This window comes from Megalobrama amblycephala, linkage group LG13, assembly GCF_018812025.1.
Source record: "Megalobrama amblycephala isolate DHTTF-2021 linkage group LG13, ASM1881202v1, whole genome shotgun sequence".
Classification (NCBI taxonomy): Eukaryota; Metazoa; Chordata; class Actinopteri; order Cypriniformes; family Xenocyprididae; genus Megalobrama; species Megalobrama amblycephala.
In genome coordinates, this window is record NC_063056.1 from 8,678,281 (window position 1) to 8,701,437 (window position 23,157).

The 23,157-nt window shown below is 37.3% G+C and overlaps 4 protein-coding genes across 7 annotated transcripts in view; 2 read left to right on the forward strand and 2 right to left on the reverse strand.

The window, feature by feature from the left end:
- zgc:158689 (uncharacterized protein LOC791177 homolog) overlaps positions 1-9,746 on the forward strand; it is a 37,854-nt gene extending 28,108 nt beyond the window's left edge. The window contains exons 11-15 of one of the 3 annotated variants that reach the window (XR_007179174.1): positions 1,270-1,480; positions 1,849-1,911; positions 2,076-2,361; positions 6,705-6,745; positions 6,833-9,746. Coding sequence is in view for 2 of the 3 variants with exons in the window: in XM_048153765.1 (XP_048009722.1) it covers positions 1,270-1,480; positions 1,849-1,911; positions 2,076-2,283; positions 6,705-6,745; positions 6,833-6,905 (596 nt within the window). In the remaining variant the exon portion in view is untranslated. The remainder of the gene's footprint in view (positions 1-1,269; positions 1,481-1,848; positions 1,912-2,075; positions 2,362-6,704; positions 6,746-6,832) is intronic. The other 2 variants (XM_048153766.1, XM_048153765.1) reach the window with 2 other exon arrangements.
- A 127-nt stretch (positions 9,747-9,873) lies between these two features.
- Positions 9,874-11,549, reverse strand: ndufa3 (NADH:ubiquinone oxidoreductase subunit A3). The gene is made up of 4 exons (XM_048153774.1): positions 11,421-11,549; positions 10,381-10,452; positions 10,216-10,293; positions 9,874-10,056 (listed from the first exon to the last, which is right to left on the reverse strand). Exons 1-4 carry the CDS (start codon positions 11,428-11,430, stop codon positions 9,965-9,967), a joined length of 252 nt encoding a protein of 83 aa, XP_048009731.1. The 5' UTR covers positions 11,431-11,549; the 3' UTR covers positions 9,874-9,964.
- A 7-nt stretch (positions 11,550-11,556) lies between these two features.
- tfpt (TCF3 (E2A) fusion partner) lies at positions 11,557-17,560 on the forward strand. Its single transcript, XM_048153771.1, has 6 exons — positions 11,557-11,766; positions 12,074-12,298; positions 12,613-12,683; positions 15,585-15,654; positions 15,832-15,966; positions 17,392-17,560. Exons 2-6 carry the CDS (start codon positions 12,074-12,076, stop codon positions 17,464-17,466), a joined length of 576 nt encoding a protein of 191 aa, XP_048009728.1. The 5' UTR covers positions 11,557-11,766; the 3' UTR covers positions 17,467-17,560.
- Positions 17,561-17,799: 239 nt separating this feature from the next.
- On the reverse strand, positions 17,800-21,207 carry mrpl51 (mitochondrial ribosomal protein L51). 2 transcript variants are annotated; one of them, XM_048153772.1, is made up of 4 exons: positions 21,036-21,207; positions 20,808-20,872; positions 20,612-20,719; positions 17,800-18,094 (listed from the first exon to the last, which is right to left on the reverse strand). In XM_048153772.1, exons 2-4 carry the CDS (start codon positions 20,869-20,871, stop codon positions 17,898-17,900), a joined length of 369 nt encoding a protein of 122 aa, XP_048009729.1. In that variant the 5' UTR covers position 20,872; positions 21,036-21,207; the 3' UTR covers positions 17,800-17,897. The 2 variants fall into 2 exon arrangements, with proteins under 2 accessions (XP_048009729.1, XP_048009730.1); XM_048153773.1 differs by having other exon boundaries at positions 20,973-21,207.
- Between the last annotated feature and the right edge of the window lie 1,950 nt (positions 21,208-23,157).

Below are 23,157 nucleotides of genomic sequence, written 5' to 3' on the forward strand. Positions count from 1 at the left end.
TTAATACTGGCTGCCCTTGTCTAATGCCTTTTATAATGTTGGAAACGTGGGCTGGCATATGCAAATATTGGGGGCGTACACCCCGACTGTTACGTAACAGTCGGTGTTATGTTGAGATTCGCCTGTTCTTCGGAGGTCTTTTAAACAAATGAGATTTATATAAAAAGGAGGAAACAATGGAGTTTGAGACTCAATGTATGTCATTTCCATGTACTGAACTCTTGTTATTTAACAATGCCAAGATAAATTAAATTTTTCATTCGAGGGCACCTTTAAGTTCAAGAGAGCCAGGTTCTAAATACTAAATAGTTGCCACTTTAGCCTATAGAAGCTGTTTTTTCAGATTTTTTTTCTGTTTTTTAATGCTGCATACAAATTTACTGTATTTTCTAATTATATTCTAATAAAGACTGAGAAATAATTATATATGGTCATTATATGATATTGCTAAAACAACATCTAATGGTGGCCTAATACTTTTGCACAGTACTGTATATATTTAGATAAAATAATATGGAAATTTTTTTAACAGTTTTCCTGATATTTTTATTGTCAGAAATGTTTAAAATGTCAACACTTTTGTTTACAGCATCATAATATTTAGTTCATAATAGACTTACTGTTCTTAACTTTGATTTTCCATTTAAGCAGTTTATTTTTAAAAAGCACCCTAACAGCCATTCAGAACACCCTAGCAACTGCCCAGCAACACCCTAACAACCATCCAGAACACCCTAGAAGCTGTCCAGCAGTCACCTAGCAACCATCCAGAACATCCTAACAGCTGCCCAGTAAAACTGTAGCAGCCACCTAGCAACCATTCAGAACACCCTAGCAACACCATAGCAACCACTTTGCAACCACCCAGAGCATCCTAGTAACCACCCAGAACACCCTACTAAGTGCATAGCAATGCAATAACAAACTATCCAGAATTCACTAGCAACCACATAGCAACACCTTAGCAACCAGACAGAACACCCTCATAACTGCATAGAAACACCCTGGCTACCACCCAGAATTCCCTAGCAACTGCATAGCCAAACCCTAACATCCACATAGCAATTGATCTATCTGAGAGACTATCTGAGAGCCAACATAAAATTTGTCTTGACGAACCTTTTAATCTAGTTTAATTTAGAACAATAATTTCTATCATCACAATCTCACAAACCCCTTACAGTCCTGTTTAGGGGTTTGTGTGCTTCTTCTTTCTTTTTATCCATTAATTGTATTAAATGCTCACATCCTATGGTTGTGATTCTTCAGGCTCCACACTTCCCCGTGTGCTGCCTCTCTGTGCCCCGTCCCGTGTGGAGGCTCTGTTCCCTCACTCCACAGACTCCTCAGAGGGAGAGAAGGGAGGAGACAGAGGAGGAGCTTCATGTCTGCTGTCCTTCCTGCCTGGAGACACTCTTTCCCTGCTGATCAGCGAACCCAGAGACGGCTGGCACTACGGCCAGAACGAGAGAACTGGACGGTATCTGATCATCAGTCATCAGTTAATAGGGCAATAAAACATTAGCTATGCTTCATATGTGTGCTTATTTATGGTGCAGGACTAAATCATTATTTATGTGTGTCATTCTATCAGCAATATAGCCTGTTATTGCTTTGTAATGACTTGGCATAAACCGAGTGCATTTCATTTCAATTGGTGTGAACATAGTTTTCCTTAATCAGCAATAATGTTCAGTCTTTCCATTTCATTTAGTACTAACAGGCCTTTAAAATCAAGCTTATGAGAGCTACTGTACACGTTTATGCCTAAACGTATCCAGCTCAGAAATCTCAAGATATTCAGATGCTCATGTACTGTATACTGATGATCTAAACTCTCCTTCACAGAAAAGGCTGGTTTCCCTTCTCCTACACACAGCCGTATCCAAACACTCCCGGACAAGATGTCAGGTCTGTAGGGAAAACAAATCCCCATACATATTCAAATAATCAGCCTATTGACATATAATTTGGTAGCCTATTGAAATATAATTTATTGACATATAATTAAGCCTATTGACATATAATGCACTCCCATAATTCCCCTCTTTTTCTCTTTGTCTCTCATCATCCAGTCCTCCGCCCCTGTCTAAGGTAAACAGCACAAGCATGGGGCAGTTGGACAGGCTTCCTCCCGCTGGTCAGCCGCAGCAGGTCAGTCCTGACTCAGAGGACGAGAGGAGCATCATATCTCAGCGTGTCAGCACCTTCAGACCACGACCTTACAGCATGATCAACCCCGACACCGGCAGGATGAGCCCACGGCTGCGTCTGAAGGACAGGGTCAGAAAACACACCATCATCATGACTGTCTCTTCTGACTGTATTGCTACATAAGGCAAGACACTGCATGCCAATAGGGTAAAAAATTATAACTAATAGTTAGCACCATACTTTAATCACAGTACATTAAAGGGTTAGTTCACCCAGAAATGAAAATGATCCTATGATTTACTCACCCTCAAGCAATCCTTGGTGTATATGACTTTCTTTTTTTTCAGATGAATACAAATGGAGTTATATATAATATCCTAATTATGAAATTCAATTTTCCAGGAGCTCATTGCTTCTACCTTCAATTAAATTGCTAACAATGATTGTAAATTAATTGCCTAAATTATTACATTATTAGCTAAATGCATTCTCTAAATTGTAATGTTGACATTCTCTGTAAAGCTGCTTTGAAACTATACAGTGGGTACGGAAAGTATTCAGACCCCCTTAAATTTTTCACTCATTGTTATATTGCAGCCATTTTGCTAAAATCATTTAAGTTAATTTTTTTCCTCATTAATGTACACACAGCACCCCATATTGACAGAAAAACACAGAATTGTTGAAATTTTTGCAGATTTATTAAAAAAGAAAAACTGAAATATCACATGGTCCTAAGTATTCAGACCCTTTGCTGTGACACTCATATATTTAACTCAGGTGCTGTCCATTTCTTCTGATCATCCTTGAGATGGTTCTACACCTTCATTTGAGTCCAGCTGTGTTTGATTATACTGATTGGACTTGATTAGGAAAGCCACACACCTGTCTATATAAGACCTTACAGCTCACAGTGCATGTCAGAGCAAATGAGAATCATGAGGTCAAAGGAACTGCCTGAAGAGCTCAGAGACAGAATTGTGGCAAGGCACAGATCTGGCCAAGGTTACAAAAAAATTTCTGCTGCACTTAAGGTTCCTAAGAGCACAGTGGCCTCCATAATCCTTAAATGGAAGACGTTTGGGATGACCAGAACCCTTCCTAGAGCTGGCTGTCCAGCCAAACTGAGCTATCGGGGGAGAAGAGCCTTGGTGAGAGAGGTAAAGAAGAACCCAAAGATCACTGTGGCTGAGCTCCAGAGATGCAGTCGGGAGATGGGAGAAAGTTGTAGAAACTCAACCATCACTGCAGCCCTCCACCAGTCGGGGCTTTATGGCAGAGTGGCCCGACGGAAGCCTCTCCTCAGTGCAAGACACATGAAAGCCTGCATGGAGTTTGCTAAAAAACACCTGAAGGACTCCAAGATGGTGAGAAATAAGATTCTCTGGTCTGATGAGACCAAGATAGAACTTTTTGGCCTTAATTCTAAGCGGTATGTGTGGAGAAAACCAGGCACTGCTCATCACCTGTCCAATACAGTCCCAACAGTGAAGCATGGTGGTGGCAGCATCATGCTGTGGGGGTGTTTTTCAGCTGCAGGGACAGGACGACTGATGCAATCGAGGGAAAGATGAATGCGGCCAAGTACAGGGATATCCTGGACGAAAACCTTCTCCAGAGTGCTCAGGACCTCAGACTGGGCCGAAAGTTTACCTTCCAACAAGACAATGACCCACACAGCTAAAATAACGAAGGAGTGGCTTCACAACAACTCCGTGACTGTTCTTGAATGGCCCAGCCAGAGCCCTGACTTAAACCCAATTGAGCATCTCTGGAGAGACCTAAAAATGGCTGTCCACCAACGTTTACCATCCAACCTGACAGAACTGGAGAGGATCTGCAAGGAGGAATGGCAGAGGATCCCCAAATCCAGGTGTGAAAAACTTGTTGCATCTTTCCCAAAAAGACTCATGGCTGTATTAGATCAAAAGGGTGCAAACATGTCAACAATTCTGTGTTTTTCTGTCAATATGGGGTGCTGTGTGTACATTAATGAGGAAAAAAATGAACTTAAATGATTTTAGCAAATGGCTGCAATATAACAAAGAGTGAAACATTTAAGGGGGTCTGAATACTTTCCGTACCCACTGTATATATTGTGAAAAGCGCTATACAAATAAATGTGAATTGAATTGAATATTAAAAAATATCCTGCCTTTTCTAAGCTTTATAATGGTTGTGAATGGGGAGTGAGATTTTAAAGCCCAAAAAAGCACATCCACATGGCTCCAGGGGGTTAATAAAGGCTTTCTGAAGTGAAGCGATGCATTTTTGTAAGAAAAATATCCATATTTAAAACTTTATAAACTGTAATAACTGGCTTCCGGCACTGGCCGCATCGAGGTCCGGCGGAAGTGTGATCTCTGACCCGACGCATATTGATGAACATGGAAGCACAGAGGATAGAGCAAAACAAAACTCCGGTCATTAATTAGAAGTCTGAAACGAGAATTTTTAAAGAGAAATATCAGAGGAGCTTGAGTTTGTTACCCAGCCATATTTGTTTGAACCACGAAAAGCATCTAAGCCTATGCTACTCCTACATCCTGAATCATCAAGTCAGAGGTCACTCTTTCTCCGTAACTTGATGTGTATGGCCATTTACCGAAATCTAGTTATTATAGTTTAAAAAGGTTTTACAAAATCGCATTGCTTCGCTTCAGAAGGCCTTTATTAACCCCCTGGAGCCATACGGATTACTTTTATGATGGATGGATGCGCTTTTTTGGGCTTCAAAATCTCGAGCCCCATTCACTACCATTATAAAACTTGGAAGAGCCGGGATAACAAAGATAGTCATATACACCTAGAATGGTTGATGGTGAATAAATCATGGGATAATTTTTTCACTTTTAGGTGAACTATCCCTTTAAGATGTTTTTTTTTCATATCACATGTTTTCTGAAGTGTTATGCATATATATGCAAATGAGGCATTACCTAATTAAATATGCACTAAATATGCACCATCTCCAAAAAGCCAAGCCAATGTTGATTCTTGTTTTATTGCGACCTCTGTCGGTTTCTCTTTTTGCCAGCAGGCTCTCTTCTGGTCTGAGTTTGTTTAAAATAGCAGATTTTGCTGCTCCATGTCAACCTTCCTAGCTCGTTGTGACAACTAACCTATGCCACTCCAACATGCATCAAATTAGCCGGAGCAATATTTCTCTAATTACATATATGACGAGACACACACAGGCAAATGGTGTATGTATGCAATTTCCATCGAAAACCATCCGGTCAGCTCTAAAAAATAAACAGTAATAACAGGCTTACCATAGTGATTCAGGGTAAGACAAAACAACATTTTAAAAGAAGGATTGATGATAAATTGACTTATTATTTAAAACAAAAAAGTTACATAGTGTACCTTTAAATGTTAATATGGATGTTTCTTTCCACTAGTCACAAAGAAGAAATGTTTATCATCAAAATAGATGTTTTTGCTTATAGTTTCTTGCCTTAAAGGGGCCCTATTATGCAAAATTCACTTTTGCATGGTGTTTGAACATAAATGTGTGTTGGCAGTGTGTATACACAACCACCCTATAGTGATAAAAAATTCACCCACTCACCCACTCCTTTTTTCTAATCACCATAAATCAGAACAAATCATTCACAGATTCTGTACAAAGTGACGTCACTTTGTACAGGCCCCGCCCATGACTGTTGACAGACTCTGTCATATTAGCATAGACCCCACCCTGAGCGAGTTGCACACTGTCCGCCATTGTCTCGATGCCACAGCAGCTGTAGTGACATGAATGTCTAGTAAGCGATTGAGGTGTTTTGTCGTTGGATGTAAGAGTGAACATAACAGTCTTCATTTACTCCTGACATCTGAGCCACTGAAGACGCAGTGGATTATTTTTGAAGGGAATGATTTCTATCCCTGCTGTTTATGTTCACAGACATAACAGACTGTGTTTGTGAACTTTTTTATGTGTTTTTGACAGTTTAAACACAATAAAACATGAAAGAGAAGTTAGTTTAAAACTCACATGACGTGCTGTCTGACAGCCAGCTTTCTGTGCGTGTGCTTCAGATGTGTGCGCTCAGAAAATGATAAATTAGAAGTTTAAACTGATATAGCTTTAAACGCAAGCAGATTATAAACTTTCATGATGATAATCTTGATAATCATGAAGATAATCAAAACTGAACAGATGTTTTGTTAGTATTTGGCAGAGTATCTGATGCAGACAGGAGCTGTTGAAGGAAGCACTTTCCTGGAAAGGGGGCGGGGAGCAGCAGCTCATTTGCATTTAAAGACACATGCGCAAAAACAGCATATTTTTGCATGCACTCAAAAATGGGTATTTACAACATGGTATAATAAATGATCTGTGAGGTATTTTGAGCTAAAACATTCTGGGGACACCTGAGACTTATATTACATCGTGAAAAAAGGGCCATAATAGGTCTCATTTAAGATTATTCCTATTTAAGATTATTCCCGGTTTTCTCATTGTAGATGTTTATTTCTAAATCATGCTAGGATTTCGAATAAATTAGCATATATTCTTCTGACACTGTTTTCATGTTCCTCAGATGTCCAGCGATTTCACCTCTCCACCTCCATCACCCACCAGGTACAGCTAGTCACGTCTGTTTAGAAGATCATGTTAAGACGCTCCATGTCTGATGGGTTAGTTGATTTAAACTTTACCTCTTCACAGGATCAATCCGTTTGCCCACATTCGACTCAGGAAGACGGTGACCAATGATCGCTCCGCCCCACTAATACAGTAGAGCCCTTGATTGACAACCAGAGATGCTGACTGTCATAAGGCCACTAATGCTTAACGCCATAATGCAGTGCCTCTATTATACTGAATAATGTTTTGAACCTTTGAGAGGCAAATATTACACACTTCCCAACAGAAACACATTTAGACAATAACCAATAGAATTACAGCACAGATAAATGTATTAAGATAAATTAGCATTCAGTACATCATATGTATATTATTATATATGTATTGCATTATCAGAAAATGAAATATTTCAAGGGGTTTTTATGTATTTCAGATGAGTGCACATTAAATAGAGTGAGGAAAATCTGACCTATAACATTTGTTTTCATATTATGGACATATTACTGTGATGCATGATGTGAAACGTGGTAAATTACAAAATGAAAATGATGACTTATTTCAGAGTAGAGGTGTCCAGTTTAGTCACATGAAATATTTTAGATTTACTTGAAGATAGAATGGTGATTTGGTATTTCATTATTTACATTTTTAAAGGAATAGTTCATCCAAATGTAAATTCTGTCATTATTTACTCGCTGTCATATGCTATATTTTTTTCTTTATCTCGGAAACACAAAAGGAGAATTTCTGAAGAATTTTTACAGTTTTTTGTACAATACTGACATTATTTTGGGGTGAATTATTTCTTTAACTGAGTGTACTTCCCACATGATATGATACGATAGTTTCTCAGAAAACTTTTGAAGTTTTTTTTTATAACAACGACAAGGCATCCTGGATCTTTCTAGAAGTAGGTGTGCAGGCTGTTGGAGTCAAAGGAAGCAATAAATTGAATGGAAAATGAAGTATATTTACAGAAGGGCTTTGAAAGAGTTGGAAAGGATTTTGGAAGAGCGATGTGTTTGTGAAAGTCTCTCAGCTCTTGTCTCTTGTCCCCCCTTCCATCTGTCTTACGTATTTTGTTAAAGCCCAAATCTCCCTAACTAAAGCTTGTAGTCATGAGTTGCAGCAGATTGTAGGTGAGGGATTTGAAGGCTAAGAGTGAGAATGCTGTGTGCAGAGAGAAGATCTGAAGATGTGATAGAAAGGTCTGGAAAGTGTAGACGTGTGGGAGGATGTGACTGTGGTGAAGTGCTGTAGCTGTAGGTTGTTGAATTTTTAAAAAAGACATGAAAAACTCTCGTCCTTCCCTATATTTTTGCCATCATTTTGGGACAGAGGAAATGTCTATGTCCGGTGGTTTGAAATTAACCTAAAAAATATGATTCAGTTACTTTTGAGTTTGTGTTTTGAGTAAATTGTTTCTGAACTGACCTTGGTCATGGTAGCGCCATATTTAATTTTTGACAGGAATGAAAACGAGGCTGCAAAATTACAATGTGTTCAATGGATTGTACTGTTGTAACAAAAATTGTTCAGCTGATGAAACGTCTTACTGAGAAAAAGAAAAAAAAACCCTCCACAACTTTAAATGTGAGTTGTGAAAATGACGTGAACTAGGACGTTTATAGCATTGTGCCATTGAAAAGACTGCATGTATATCCCTCACAACGTTGTTAAATTCAATATGGCATCTAACCTGACTAAGGTCTGTTAGTGAAACCAATATAACTAATTACTGATGATAACATCAACATTATTGTTTTTTTGTTTTTTTTGTCAACTCCAGGGTCAGTTTGTTCTGATACCTTTTATTAACTTTTTCTATTATAAGGATATCTTAAATTGAATAATGTAAAAAAGGTTAATCTCCAACCTTATGTATGTAAATATAACTGTCTACTGTAATACAGTGAGGTCCAAAAGTCTGAGAATATTGAAATATTTAATACAAATGTTTTCTTAATGTATCAGCATAACAATTTCAGTAAGATGAACTGAAAAATGATCATAGATTAAATATTTGATGCTCTAAAACCTGATGATCATGTTCTCCAGCATGATTTGAGATGATACAAAAATCCGACCGTCTGAGTCACATGATCAACGATGCTCGTTTACGCTTCCGTGATCTGGAAATAGTGCACAATCTGGAATGTCATGTTCATTTCCTAGAACGTATTTCCGAGTTGAAATGAAAAGCGTCTCAGGTTACATGGTCTCAGACTCAGAGTTGGGGAAAGTCACTTTAAAAGTAATGCATTACTTAGTTACTTTTTATAGAATGTAATCTGTAAAGTTACTTTTGCATTGCTTTTCTCGCCTGGGCTGGGCTTGCTTGTTTGTTTTTTAATAACAAAAAAAGTTATATTTTGGGCAAATGTAAAGGCCCTTTCACACCAAAAGTGAAATGAATAAGCCTCAGGCTGAAGGAAATGCAAAGTCAGTCAGTAAATTGGAAAAAGTAACTTGAGTTACTTATTTGAAAAAGTAACTCATATTTTATTGTACATTTAAAAATAATGCATTACTTAACCTAGTTACTTGAAAAAAGTAAACTGATTACGTAACTTGCGACACCCGACATTGCTCAGACTTTTGGACTCCACTGTACGTTAGCCTGTATTAGTTTGTAATTTTAATTTCCGAACTGACGTAATCACGGTTGAGCAGGTTTGATCCCTGCTGACATTGTACTTTTATTAAATATCCCAGAGACTCCTGCTACTGAACACTGGCATTTAAAGCAGGACTTTACTGTACAAGTCAGTATGGCTGCTTTGCTGTACTATTTTGATGATTATTTTATGCTTATGTGATATGAAGACACCTGACACACTTTCCCTAATGTTTTTGGCTCAGGATTCAGTCTCTATGGATCAGTCATATATTTTGGACTCTTGAATGTTTTAACATCATGATAACTCTATAGACTTTTTTTCTTTTTCTTCTTCTTTTTTGAAATGTACTTCAATAAACAAAGTTAATCTCTGTGGTTTTAAGTGTTTCATTCTCTATATACAAAGTGAAAAGCCAAATAAGCATTTCAAAATTGTATCAGTACACCACATATGGCAAGTCTATTTTGTAAAGACTAAAATATCAATAAAAAACCCTCAAGATAGTTAAATAAAGAGCTTTTATTGAGAGGAATCCATCTAGTGAGAGAGAAGTGAAGGAGGGTTTGGACTGTACAGGATTCTGAAGGACTTTTCACAGGTTTTTCAGCCACTCCAGGCTTCTCCCCTGCGGGTCACACGGGTGCGCTGGGACGTCTGGCATGTTTCCATCATCTCGAACCGGGACTGAAGAAAGACAAACAATGATGATGAGATTTTAAACTAGCTAACTGCATATGCATGCTGTTTACCATATCTGAAATTTTAGTTCCCCTAATTGAATCAACACCCAAATAACCCTGTTCTGAACTATTTACACACTGTGTAAGAATAAGAATAATATACCTGGGTAATTAAATGGAATAGCTTTGTTCATCATTCCTGTGTACTTTGTGAAAGGGCTCACAGCCGGCAGAATGCAAGCTGAGTGAAACAAAATATTTAATTAGATTCGTAAAGCGGGAAGATGAACACTCATAATGCGATCGTATACATTGATCTCACACTCACCCAGGAGTCCGAGTCCACAGGAAACTGTGATCACAGGCTCTTTATTCCAAGCATTCTTCAAAAACCTGCCAACTAAAGAAAGAAAGACAGTACTGTCAATGCACAGATCTGCCAGTGCAGACAAACCCGGGACGAACCGGTGTGCTTATTTGGTTGTGTTGTTTAATGATCTTTTTATTACAGTGCATGACGACTTCCATGGCACAGTAATGGTATTATATGATAATACTGTGATATTTAATATACATTAGCAGTCAAACACTTGGAATAATTATGTTTTTTGAAAGAAGTCTCTTCTGCTTAACAAGGCTGCATTATTTGATTAAAAACACAGCAAAAACAGTAATATTGTGAAATATTATTACACTGTACAATTCAAAACATTTGGGGTCAAAGATTTTTTTTAAAGGAAGTGAATACTTGCAAGAACGCATTAAATTGATCAAAAGTGACACTAAAAGATATTTATAATGTTACAAAAGATTTGTTTCAAATAAATCCTGTCCTTTTAAACTTTCTATTCATCAAATAATCCTGGAAAATAACATTTATCAAGGTTTCCACAAAAATATGAAGCAGCACAGCTGTTTTAAATTGTAATATTTCACAGTATTATTGTTTTACTGTATTTTTCATCAAATAACTGCAGCCTTGATGAGCATTAGAGATTTTTGACCGGTAGTGTACAAACCACAGACAGCAGTGCTGAATAACTGCAATATATTTTAAGAACAGAAAACAAAAAATGGATATTTTGTTAGGTTTCTAAAGGCATCAGAGGTGCACAACAGATATAAGATCTCATATTCATAGTAATCATTGTATTTATGTTTAAAGCACAGGAAAGAAAACCACAGCTAGTATGAGACCAAGGTCATTCTCGTATTCGCACATTATACACTCATTGTTTTTTACTACACGATTATTTTATAATACATCTCACCAACTCCTAATTGATTCTGTTATTATATAATACGATTGAACTGTACTACAATAAAACATGTCATGTTTCAAGCGGCTAACACACAAAATATACTTACTCCCCGCCATGTTTGCTTCTGTAGTCCTTTGCTTCAGGCATCATGGGAATTGTAGTTCAAGAACAAATGCTGGTGACGCATTCGCTCTGGATTGGCTCAACGGCCAATGGCGTACTTAAAACGCGACTTATGTTAGATCGCATTGTTTTGATAGCTGTAAGTTAGGTGAAAATGAAGATTTTTACTTTTATTTTCTTATATAAAATAGGCTAATACGTGCTTTAGTTGGATGCATAGATTCAATTATACGTAGACGGAACTCATGAGGAGTAGCTACAAAAGACATCTTCAGTATTTACAATAAACTGACATCATGTGGGGCTCTTTACTACATCACTAACTAAAGGTGAGTACAGAGCTGAATCTAATCCAATCATTAAAACTGTTAAAAACAGAACAGTTTTTAATCATGTAAATTATATTAGTTTATTCACAAGCTTATCATACTGCAGAACAGAAACGACCCATGTGAGGTCATAGATTGAGCAGTAAGATTATTTCCATCAATATCTGTAATGTAAGTGTACAAACTGAATATTGGGTGAAAGGTGCGCTGAGCACTCCTACTGAATGCATGATTAATTTCCATCTGTTGAACAACACATGTTGTTTAAGTAAGACAAAGCATTATTCTGTCTGTTCGTGTGCTTCAGATGATGGAGGATTTCTCAGGTCTCGCTTTACCTCCACTGTTTGGGGGTCACATTCTGGAAGCGGAGCTGGAGACGGGCGGAGTGGAGCTGGGCCCCAGCGGCAGTGAGCTCCTGGATAATGATGGGCCCCCTTCCGGCTCCGGACAGGACGGGGAAGACGAGAGGAGAGAGCTGGACAAAAGGAAGTATCAAGCTCTCAGCAAGAGGTGCAAAGAGATTGAACAGGTGAACTGTTTCTGCATTTGTCCTGAACTGTGGTATAGAGCAGGGGTTTCAAACTCTGGGGGATTTATTAATCTAATAAATAAATTAGATTAAAATAAAGAAATTAAGAAAAAATATGAATTAAATTAAGAAAGGTAGATATTTATCTGTTAGATTAAATTAGATTACAATAAAAAAAGATTGATTTATATGAATACAAATTAGATTAAAATTAAATAAATAAATAGTAATGGTAATGGATTTCTCATTTTTGGCTGATCTATCCCTTTAAGTGTAAGGCTTCTTGACTAAAAGTCATATGAACCCATTTTCAGGTAAATGAGAAGATTTTGGGACGCCTTCACCAGGTCCAAAGACTGACACGCCGACTGAGGAAAGAAAGGAGGTACATGTGCTTTGTTTTACAAAGAAACACTAGTGATGGTTATTAATTATTCTTGAGTTTGCCATGAATATGGCGTTAAATGATGAATAAATACACTACTGGCCAAAAGTGATGTCTGGAGGGGATATTTATTGTAAGTTTGATTAAACCATCAAATATGAAAATAATTTATGTATTTAAAGTAGGAGAACAAAACATGGTTCATGGTACTGTAAATAAGAAACATTAGTGCATATTACTAAAAGCTTGAACAGAATAAAAATAATAACTAAGGTTGCTACTAATGATATATTTTTTCTTTCAATTATTTTTGAGTTGGTTGATTGATCTAATTATTTTTCTCTAACTTCAGCAATGATTTTTATTCACCATTTTATTCAAACACTTCATGAAAATTATACACAAATAAAAATTTCCAAAATAAAGTGGCAAGAATTAAAAGGCATTTATCACAAATACAAATGTCCATGAGTCCAGTATAAATTCAGCCCAACAATGGCTAGTGCTGATTACAGGTGCTGGTCATATAATTAGAATATCGTGAAAAAGTTCATTTTTTTTTTATTGTAAATTATTTTTCAAAATGAAACTTTCATACATTCTAGATTCCCTACATGTAAAGTAAAACATTTCAAAAGTTTTTTTTTTTTTTTTTTTTTTTTTAATTTTGATGATTAGAGCATACAGCTCATGTCCAAAATCCAGTATCTCAAAATATTAGAATATTTCCTAAGATCAATCAAAAAAAGGATTTTCAAAACAGAAAAGTTCAAGTTCTTTAAAGTATGTTCATTTGTACACTCAATACTTGGTCGGCAGCATATATTACAGCAAATGACTTGCTCCTAGCACAAATTACAGCATCAGTGAAGTGTGGCATGGAAGTGATCAGCCTGTGGCACTGCTGAGGCACTATTGAGCCTTCAGATCATCTGTATATTGTTGGATCGACTGTTTCTCATCTTTCTCTTGAAAATATCCCATAGATTCAGGTCAGGCATGTTGGCTGGCCAATAAAGCACAGTAATATCATGGTCAGCAAACCACTTGGAAGTGGTTTTTGCACTGTGGGCAGGTGCTAAAGTCCTGCTGGAAAAGGAAATCAGCATCTCCATCAAGCTTGTCAGCAGATGTAAGCTTAAAGTGCTCCAAAATCTCCTGGAAGATGGCTGCATTGACTTTGCACTTGATAAAACACAATGGACCAACACCAGCAGATGTCACGGCCCCCCAAATCATTACTAACTTCAGAAACTTCCCACCAGACTTCAAGCAGCTTGGATTCTGTGCCTCTCCAGTCTTCCTTCAGACTCTGGGACCATGACTTCAACATGAAATGCAAAATTTACTTTTATCTGAAAAGAGGACTTTCGACCACTGTTCACTGTCCAGTTCTTTTTCTCCTTAGCCCAGGTAAGATCCTTCTGATGTTGTTTCTGTTTCAGAAGTGGCTTGGTAGTCCTTTTCCTGAAGATGTCTGAGTGTGGTGACTCTTGATGCTCTGACTCCGGCTTCATTCGACTCATTGTGAAGCTCTCCCAAGTGTCTGAATCGGCTTTACTTGACAGTATTCTCAAGCTTGTGGTCATCCATGTTGCTTGTGCACCTTTGCCTACCCAATTTCTTCCTTCCAGTCAACTTTGCATTTAATATGCTTTGATACATCACTCTGTAAACAGCCACCACATTCAGTAATGACCATCTGTGACTTACTCTCTTTGTGGAGGGTGTCAATGATTGTCTCCTGGACCATTGCCATGTCAGCAGTCTTCCCCATTAGTGTGGTTTCAAAGAACAAGAGATACCCGGAAATTATACTGTAGGTATGGTCATTTAATGAAACTCAAATGTAAATATTCTAATATTTTGAGATACTGGATTTTGGACTTTCATTAGCTGTACGCTCTAATCAACAAATTAAAAAAAAAAAACCCTTTTGAAATGTTTTACTTTACATGTAGGGAATCTAGTATAAATGAAAGTTTCATTTTAAAAAATAATTTACAATAAAAAATGAACTTTTTCACGATATTCTAATTATATGACCAGCACCTGTATATCCAGAAATACATTTATATTATGTATTTAATATTTCAGGTATTTTTCTTAAAGGTCCCGTTTTTCGTGTTTTTTTGAAGCTTTGATTGTGTTTATAGTGTGCAATATAACATGTGTTCATGTTTTGCGTGTAAAAAAACACAGTATTTTTAAAATAATTTACTTATCTGTATACCGCTGTTTCCACTGTCATAAAAACGGGCTGATGACTTCCTTGTTCTATGAAGTCCCTCCTTCAGAAATACGTAACGAGTTCTGATTGTGCCAGCGGTTCCTGTGTTGTGATTCGACAGCAGCTTAGCGAACCTTGCCCGGAAAGGTCACGCCTCTTACCATAACGTGGAGATGCACGCGCTCAGTGTTATTGTAAACATGTCTTTAATTTTACCCTATCAATTTGAGCCGGAATCAGACCCGGTGATTGGACTGCGGGATGAAAATAACAGCGTTTCGACGACATGGCGACAAACACACTCTACAAACGCAACTCTTGTGTATTCCTGTGGGCGGAGGTTAGTCAAAAAACTGTTTTAGTGACGTCATTAAAGAAGGAAGTAGAGGGATGTAGTCCAAACTGGCCGTTCGATGTAGGCGACTTCTGTTAAATAAAATATCTCGCTTGGCATTGAACTTTGAGCTTTAAAATTTTACAGATTTTATTTATACTCTAACAACAACATTACACACTAACTAAAGTTTGAAACATGGGATCACGAAGAACGGGACCTTTAAGGGAAAAAAATCTCTTCCAACTAATGCTGTGAAGTATACCCTGTCATTTGATACATTAGTGTCATAATAACACAATATAACATAGTGTAACATCTGCACATGTTTGGTCAGGTTCCTCATGAAGACTCTGGACTCGTATGGAGATGATTACAGGACGGCTCAGCTCACCATCCCACTAGAGGTGAGGAATGACTGATGATCCACAAAAACCTATTTAACATAAAGCTGTTCACACCCTGATTCTGATTCTGCTTTTAAATTTGATTTATTTGAAAGCAATTCAACTCTTTGTTCTCTAACACTGTAGTTCAAATCAGTGGCCGATGACACACTAAACATGCTTCATGTGTTCAAACAGGATGAAGGAAAGGCTTTAGATCCTGCTCTCGCTGGTGATGAAGACGGCTCTTCTCCAGCGTTCCCTCATCAGTCAGCAGGAGGACCCAAGAAAAAGAGGCACCGGGTTCCAAAGGACAGAGAGAGAGACGCACAGGTATGAAGGACCAGAGGACTTCTCTTTAATAGAAACCTGAGACAGGCAGCCGTTACTGCTCCCACATTACAGTTCAGAGGTTTGAGGTCGGTAAGGTGTTTTTTAATGAATGCAGCCTTGAAGAGCAGAAGAGTCCCTTCAAGGCTGCATTTAAAGGTGCTAAAGAGGATGTTTTGTTTTATACATTTTTGCAATATTACTTGAAACTGTCTTTACTAACTGATAAAAGACTATTAGGTGCACTGAAAGGAATAATATTAATATACATCATCTGTGCACGAGGTAGGGCCTTAAAAACTTGTCAATGGCCCTCTGGCTTGTCAATCACTGCCGCGACTTTCCTTGTGAGAGACGAGCGCGGCTGCGCTCTCCAGTAACTTTCCACACTCCACAGGCGCTGCATACAATGTTTTTGTCAGGAGACAGGAGTAACAACTGCAGATTATGAGTTACCTGCGGTGAGTCCGACATAATGAATCTACTAACACAACACAGCGAATGCCGGTGGTAAACACTCGTGTTTACGAGTTTTGGGAGGCGTTCCTTCGAAGGAGGGGGGTTGTTCTTATGCATGCGCTCATTTCAAAAACTCAGTAACAGTCTTTGGATTCTCAGTCGACGAAAAGATCCTCTTTAGCACCTTTAACTGATCAAAAATAGAGTAAAAGCAGTAATATTGTGAAATAATATTTCAATTTAAAGTAACTATCTATTTAAATGTATAATTTATTCCTGTGATCAAAGCTGAACTTTCAGCATCCTTACTCCAATCTTAAGTGTCACATGATCCTTCAGAAATCATTCAGATATGATGATTTGCTGCTCAAGAAACATTTCTGATTATCATATTATTATAAATTATTACTGAAAACAGTTATGCTGCTTCACATTTTTTATGAATCTTTTGCGTCAAACCGCTGAAATCATGTGACTTTGGTGCTCTGAACCGCTGATTCGACACAAAAGATTCATAACGCTCCAAAGGAAATGTCTTTGCTGGCCTCACTGAACCATCAGATTTCAACAAAAATATCTTAATTTGTTTTCTGAAGAGTAACCAAGGTCTTACAGGTGTGAAACGGCATGAGGGTGAGTAAATAATGACATTAATTTTATTTTTCGGTGAACTAACGCTTTATGTTATATAAAAATCATCATCCAGACTACAAACATTTCAATGGTAGTGTATGCAGGTAATATTACACACTACAAAGTGTCACTTTAAAAAGTGGACATACATCTCCAATAACTCTTTTTAAAACATCACACCTCTTCTCAAGACGCATGGTTTGAGGAACCACTTGAGCACAAATGCTGCAGAACCCACAACCTCAACTATGATCAGTAGTGATAGTGACGCTTGCCTGAGCAAAAACATTATAGTGACAATATTAAGATACGTGTCGTTTTATTTTTCCCCCACAGATGGAGTCGGAGCAGCCGGTCATGACGGAGGGTCAATTCACAGGATTCCCCAGTCCTAGTTCACTCTCTCACTGATCCCAGAGCTGAAGCTGAAACACGATCCTGATTCATCATCTCAAACTCCTCTAAACCTGCACACTTGCATGAATCAATGAACTGTTTTGGTTGTGAACAAGTTTTTTGATAAACGTTTTTGTTCATTTCCCACAATTTTTACTTTTTTTCCTCTCAGAATTGTGAGATACAAACTTGGAATTGCAAGTCAATATCCAAACGGTAAGATTGCGAGAAAAACGTCAATTGTGTGAACTTTTTTTTTTTTATTCCGTGGCAGAAACAAGCTTCCACAAGTTTGAGCTCAATCCTTGACATTGATCTTTTGTAATGATCACAAAGACAGATGACAGATGTTTTTTACGTTTTAATAAACAGCTGCAGCTTTTGACACAAAATGAACTTCACATTGATAAAAATGAGGAAGACGTATACAACAGCTGTCGTTCAGTCTATCTGTGTTTGCCGTATCTGTTGAAGCGGCGATACAGGAAGCTGATCCTCTTGTCCAGGGTGTGCTTGTCCTCCGTCATCATCCTGTCTCCTACCATCCGCTTCTTTCTGATGAGACGCTGAAGCTCGTTTCCGCTGAAGCCTCTGAGCCACACGGGCCCTTTGATCAAGTCTTTTGGGTGGGCTTTAAAATCACCTGCAGTCAAACACAGTCAGCACAGCGTTAGATGACTGTCTGTGATTACAATACCAGAGCTTTTCAAATGGTGGTCCATGGAAAAGTGTGAGAATATACTGGTAACTGGTAAGAATAAGATTAAAGGATTTGTGACATGGATTTTTAAAAATTATTTTAATATGTTCCTTGAGGTTCACTTATGTTAATAAAGTTTTTTGCACAAAACAAACATATGTGGAAAAATAATTTTTACACAAAAACATGCAGAAAATTTTTTATTTTCAAACTTCATTCTAACACATGACATAAGTGTTTTGAAAACATCCATATGAAACCATTTCCAGAAAAAGCTTTATGAAATTATTTACTACGGTTTGTGATGCAGCTGCTGTCAGATCCTATACAGTTGTTTGCTAAAGTTTCTTTGCAATCTCTCCATTACACTGTGCCTCCCTCACTGTCGTCAAATGCTCCGAACAAACAAAATAAACTATCTAATTGTTTCCGACTCTGGGATCCTTCTAAAATCTGAAAAGAGACACAAACAAAGCTGTTTAAACTGGACGAGGCAAAGTTAATGTTCATTCACTCTTCCATTTGTCCTGTTGTCGGCAGACTCAAGCATATGGAGTATATCAGAAACCGAACGTGCATCTGTATACTGTATCCAGTGTAGGCAGCGTCAGTGATTATAATGGGTTCTGTTTGCTTTTGATGCTCACGATGCTCACATCCAGTGTAAGCAAGTGTCAGCCATTAAGTGACTGAATGCCAGTGGGCGGGGCCTATGGTACGAGGATGTATAACTATTCAAGAGCACCACGACGCATTCATGATGTGTTGACGTGAGAGCAGACGCTGTTGCGTGAACGTGTGCTGGAGATTAATGTTCTGTAAATAAAATGGTAAATTATGTTTTTTTTTTTTTTTTGCACAAAGCACTCGCGTCACTTCATAAAGCTGAGGTTAAACCACTGGAGTCACATGGATTACTTTTATGATATCTCTACTACCTTTCTGATGCTTAGAAATGATACTTGCGTAGGCTGTCAATGGAGGGAGAGAAAGCGATCTTCATTTGTTTTCCGAAGATGAATGAAAGTTTCACGGGTTTGGAATGACATGGCGTGAATGACAGAATTTTCATTTTTTGGGTGAACTATCCCTTTAAGGTATGAAACTTGCAGGATGTTTTAATGGTAAAAAGACCTTTTACATGTCAAAAGATCAAGGCAAATTTGATTTCTCATGTCATGACAACTTTGAAGGGGAGGGGGGGTATAATGCCATTTCATGCATTCTGACTTATTTACACTGTTAAAGAGTTGCATTCTCATGCTAAATATGGCCAAAGTTTCAAAACACGAGTTGGACGTATGATGGAGTATTTCTGTACACTCCTTCCGGTTTCGCAAAGTTTTTTTCGAGTATGGCCCTGTATCATGTAATAAAGGCACGCCTCCAGGAGCTCGACTTTTTTTGGAAAGACTCAGTTTAGTTTATGTATCTTTTATAAATATGATAAAACTAAAGACTTTTCGGAGACATGAGGGATGCAATAGTACTCTATATGTACAATACTCAAGATTAACATGAGATTGGTGGAAACTATGTGTGTTATGTACCCTCTAAACTAAGTAAATAAAAAAATGTATTGAAAAAATAAAACACTGATTAAAATAAATAAATCTACATTACAGCACAGTAATATACGGAGTAGAAAAACTAAATATTTTCCAAGTATTTTTATACATATTTTTAATATTAATTTTAACAGTCTAAATTTGGTCTCGATACAAGATATTTATAGCTGCCTTTTAAATTTTAGGATGGGGGTCCCTCAAACAAGGATGATCATATTTGGGGGTCCGTGGCATCTACCAGATTGAAAACCCCTGCCTTAAACAATTCAGCATAGAAAATGGTTATATGAACATTTTGTCATTTACTCAACCTCAAGTTGTTCCAAACCCGTATAAATTTCTTCTGCTAAACACAAAAGATAAAAGAATGTTGGTAAACAAACAGTTGATGGGCCCCATTGATTTCCACTTGGGTAAAGTTGGTTTTATATTCGCACATTCAGACATCCGTATTCAATAGCCTTGTTAATCACACTACATTGGACAATCAGTGGACATTCACAAGTAAATATGCCACTAAAACAATACTTGCCTATTTTGATCGACTGTGAAAAATGTTGTAAGTTGACAATCGTTGGTTGTCAATATCATATCGCTGCTTAAAATTCGCAAACATTAATTTATTGCACATTTATTGGAAAGTCTGAATTTATCAGAAGTCCGAATGTGCGAATATAAAACCAACTTTAGCCAAGTTTGATTTCCCTAGTATTTTTATTTGTTTGTTTCCATACTATGGAAGTTACCCATATTATTATATCTTTTTTGAAACTCATACGGGATTGGAACAATTTGAGGGTGAGTAAATGGTGACCGAATTTTCATTTTTGAAGCTATCCCTTTAGGGGTTAAATGCAGGACTTTAATACAGGTATATGTTTAAGTCACTCACCTAATATCCCAATGTTGTCATAGACTCCAAACATGCTTCTCTTCTCAGTCCATCTATCCACCTCTTTCAGTTTGGGAATGGCGTGCATTCGTATTCTCGCACAAGTGCCTGTGTGATACAGGACACACATCATGCTACTCATATTAACCACATTAAAGCAGAGAACAATATAAAAATGAAGGGAGAATCCACACACCTGTGCTAAAGTGTCTCGCGCAGAAGGTCACCGCGCTACTCATCAGTCCTCCAAACACAGACATGCTGTAAAACCATTTACAATGCAGATTTACTCTCAAGCCATCAAGCATTACATCTACTAAAAACTTGATAAATGTGTTCATAAATCTCTTCTAATCATGACCTTCAGTCGCGAGCACAGTGACATTAGATGTAGTCGCGTGCTCAACTCAATTGCGTCTTTTACCTTCAGCGAATCCGCGTTGATAGTTAGAAAGTGTTTCAAACCAGTTAAATGCAAAATATTTTAATACTTCTGAAATTCTCCAGGTAAATCTAGCGATACCGGTGTGTTATCCATGTGTACTGCCGCAGCAGCCAGGCAGCCATTACACCTTTTTCAGAATAAAGGTCTGTTTGTTATTACTGGTCTGTTTCAAATTAAAAGTCGAGGTTCTTGTCTAGGAGAATTACCACAGACGTAATAATGAGTTTGATTGTTTGTGAATTCGACTTTCTATAATATTACCTCCACTAACAAGCGTCAGAAAATATATCATTATGATCATTATTATTATGATATGTATTTAACAAGTATGGGGGGGATTTCCCCCCTTCTGGTCTATGTATCCCTCCCTCTGCTGAAATATCTCCCCCGACGTCTTTGCACAAGTTTTTTTCAGTTGGATTCATATCTAAATGTTATGAAATCACAATTATAACAATAAAAGTTTAGCATTTTTTTGTGCAGGGCAAAATCAGTTTTTCAATAATAATTTTATAATAAAAAATAATAAAATAAATAATTTTTATTTTTGTGTGCGTGCGTGTGTGAGCATCTCCATTTTGTATTGGGGATGTTTTTTGCATTTTTGGAAGTGTGCCACTTCATTTCTGTCTGTGTGTGTTGTGCGTTGTTTCTGATTTTGAGAATGGATTTTGTCCAGTTTCTAAGTGGGGTCTCTGTGGGTTTCATTATTGATGATATTATTGAAAAACTGTAAAAAAAATTACATAACTGAAAGAAAAATTAGTAAAAAAGTTCATAACATTTAGATATGAATCCAACTGAAAATAATTTGTGAAAAGACGTCTTTCAGTCATTCAAATAGTACATAGCAAATAGTGGAGCTCTGCAGCCATCTACTGGTAAAAATTATATATTTTTTTACTTGCATTTCACTAACTGCATTTTCCAAAAGATAGGCAAAAATCTCACACTAAACCATGTCAAATTATCCATGTTATCCCCATGAATGAAAGTTAGAAATCTGGGCCTTTCATAAAGTGAATTTTACATAAAAAGCTGCTTTTGCATAAAAACCTATTTAAAAAAATTTTTTTTTTAATTTATTTATATAAATTTAAAAGATATCACAAATCCTCCAAAAACTGCACAAATGTTGAGTAAAAACATTAATAAACTGAGTAAAATTACATTGGTTTTTAAAAAATATATTATATTGTTACAAAATTGCATTTTGTTGCCGGGGTCTCCAGAGACCCCGAAGACCACGAGTGTAGTCCCTTATGCGAAGACCGCATAAGGGTAAAAATGCAAATGAGCTGCTACTCCCGGCCCACTTTCCAGAAGAAGGTGGAGCTTTAACAGCTCGTGCTTCGGTTGCTCAACAACAACAAAGCCGGAGAATCTCACGCAGCCAAAATGAGGATTGTCAGTAACGGTGTTCAGCCTTACATTGTTCAAACCGGAGTCGACACTGATGGAGAGACTCAGGAAGAAGTTACAACTTTTAGAATGACACTGGACGTTTCTTAATGGTTAGTGGATAAATTTATGTAGTTGTTGTGGAGTTGATTCAACTCATCAACTAGCATGTGTCGTCATGTTAATCTTTTGTGCAAATCCAGCGTTGAATTGACCCTCATTTGTGAAGCAGTCTGGCGTAAAATGACGGCATGACAACAACACTCTACTACAACAACTCTTCCTCTTCTCTAAAGCAGCTCAACATGGCCCGCCCCCTTTGTTGTGTGTTCCCGTGGGTGGGGTTTATGCAAATTTTAGGGTTTGTCATAGAAGAAGCTCATTGTAGTATCTACCAGCTGTTTGTTGTAGTCAAAAGCAAAAAAGCAAATTCTGTAATAGAAAATATCTCCCTTTGTATTCAACTTTGATCATCGTAACTTTGCAGATGTTATTTATGCTCAAACAGCAACATTACACACTAACTAAAGTTAAGAAAAGTGAAATCATAATCAACCACCCCTTTAAGAATACTGAATAACACCATTATTTTTTCAAATAATCCCCTTTTTATCATTTAGCTGTCACTTTACATACATAAATGAAAGCATGCACTATATGCACATAATTAAAACACTTATTCAAACTCTATTTCAAATGT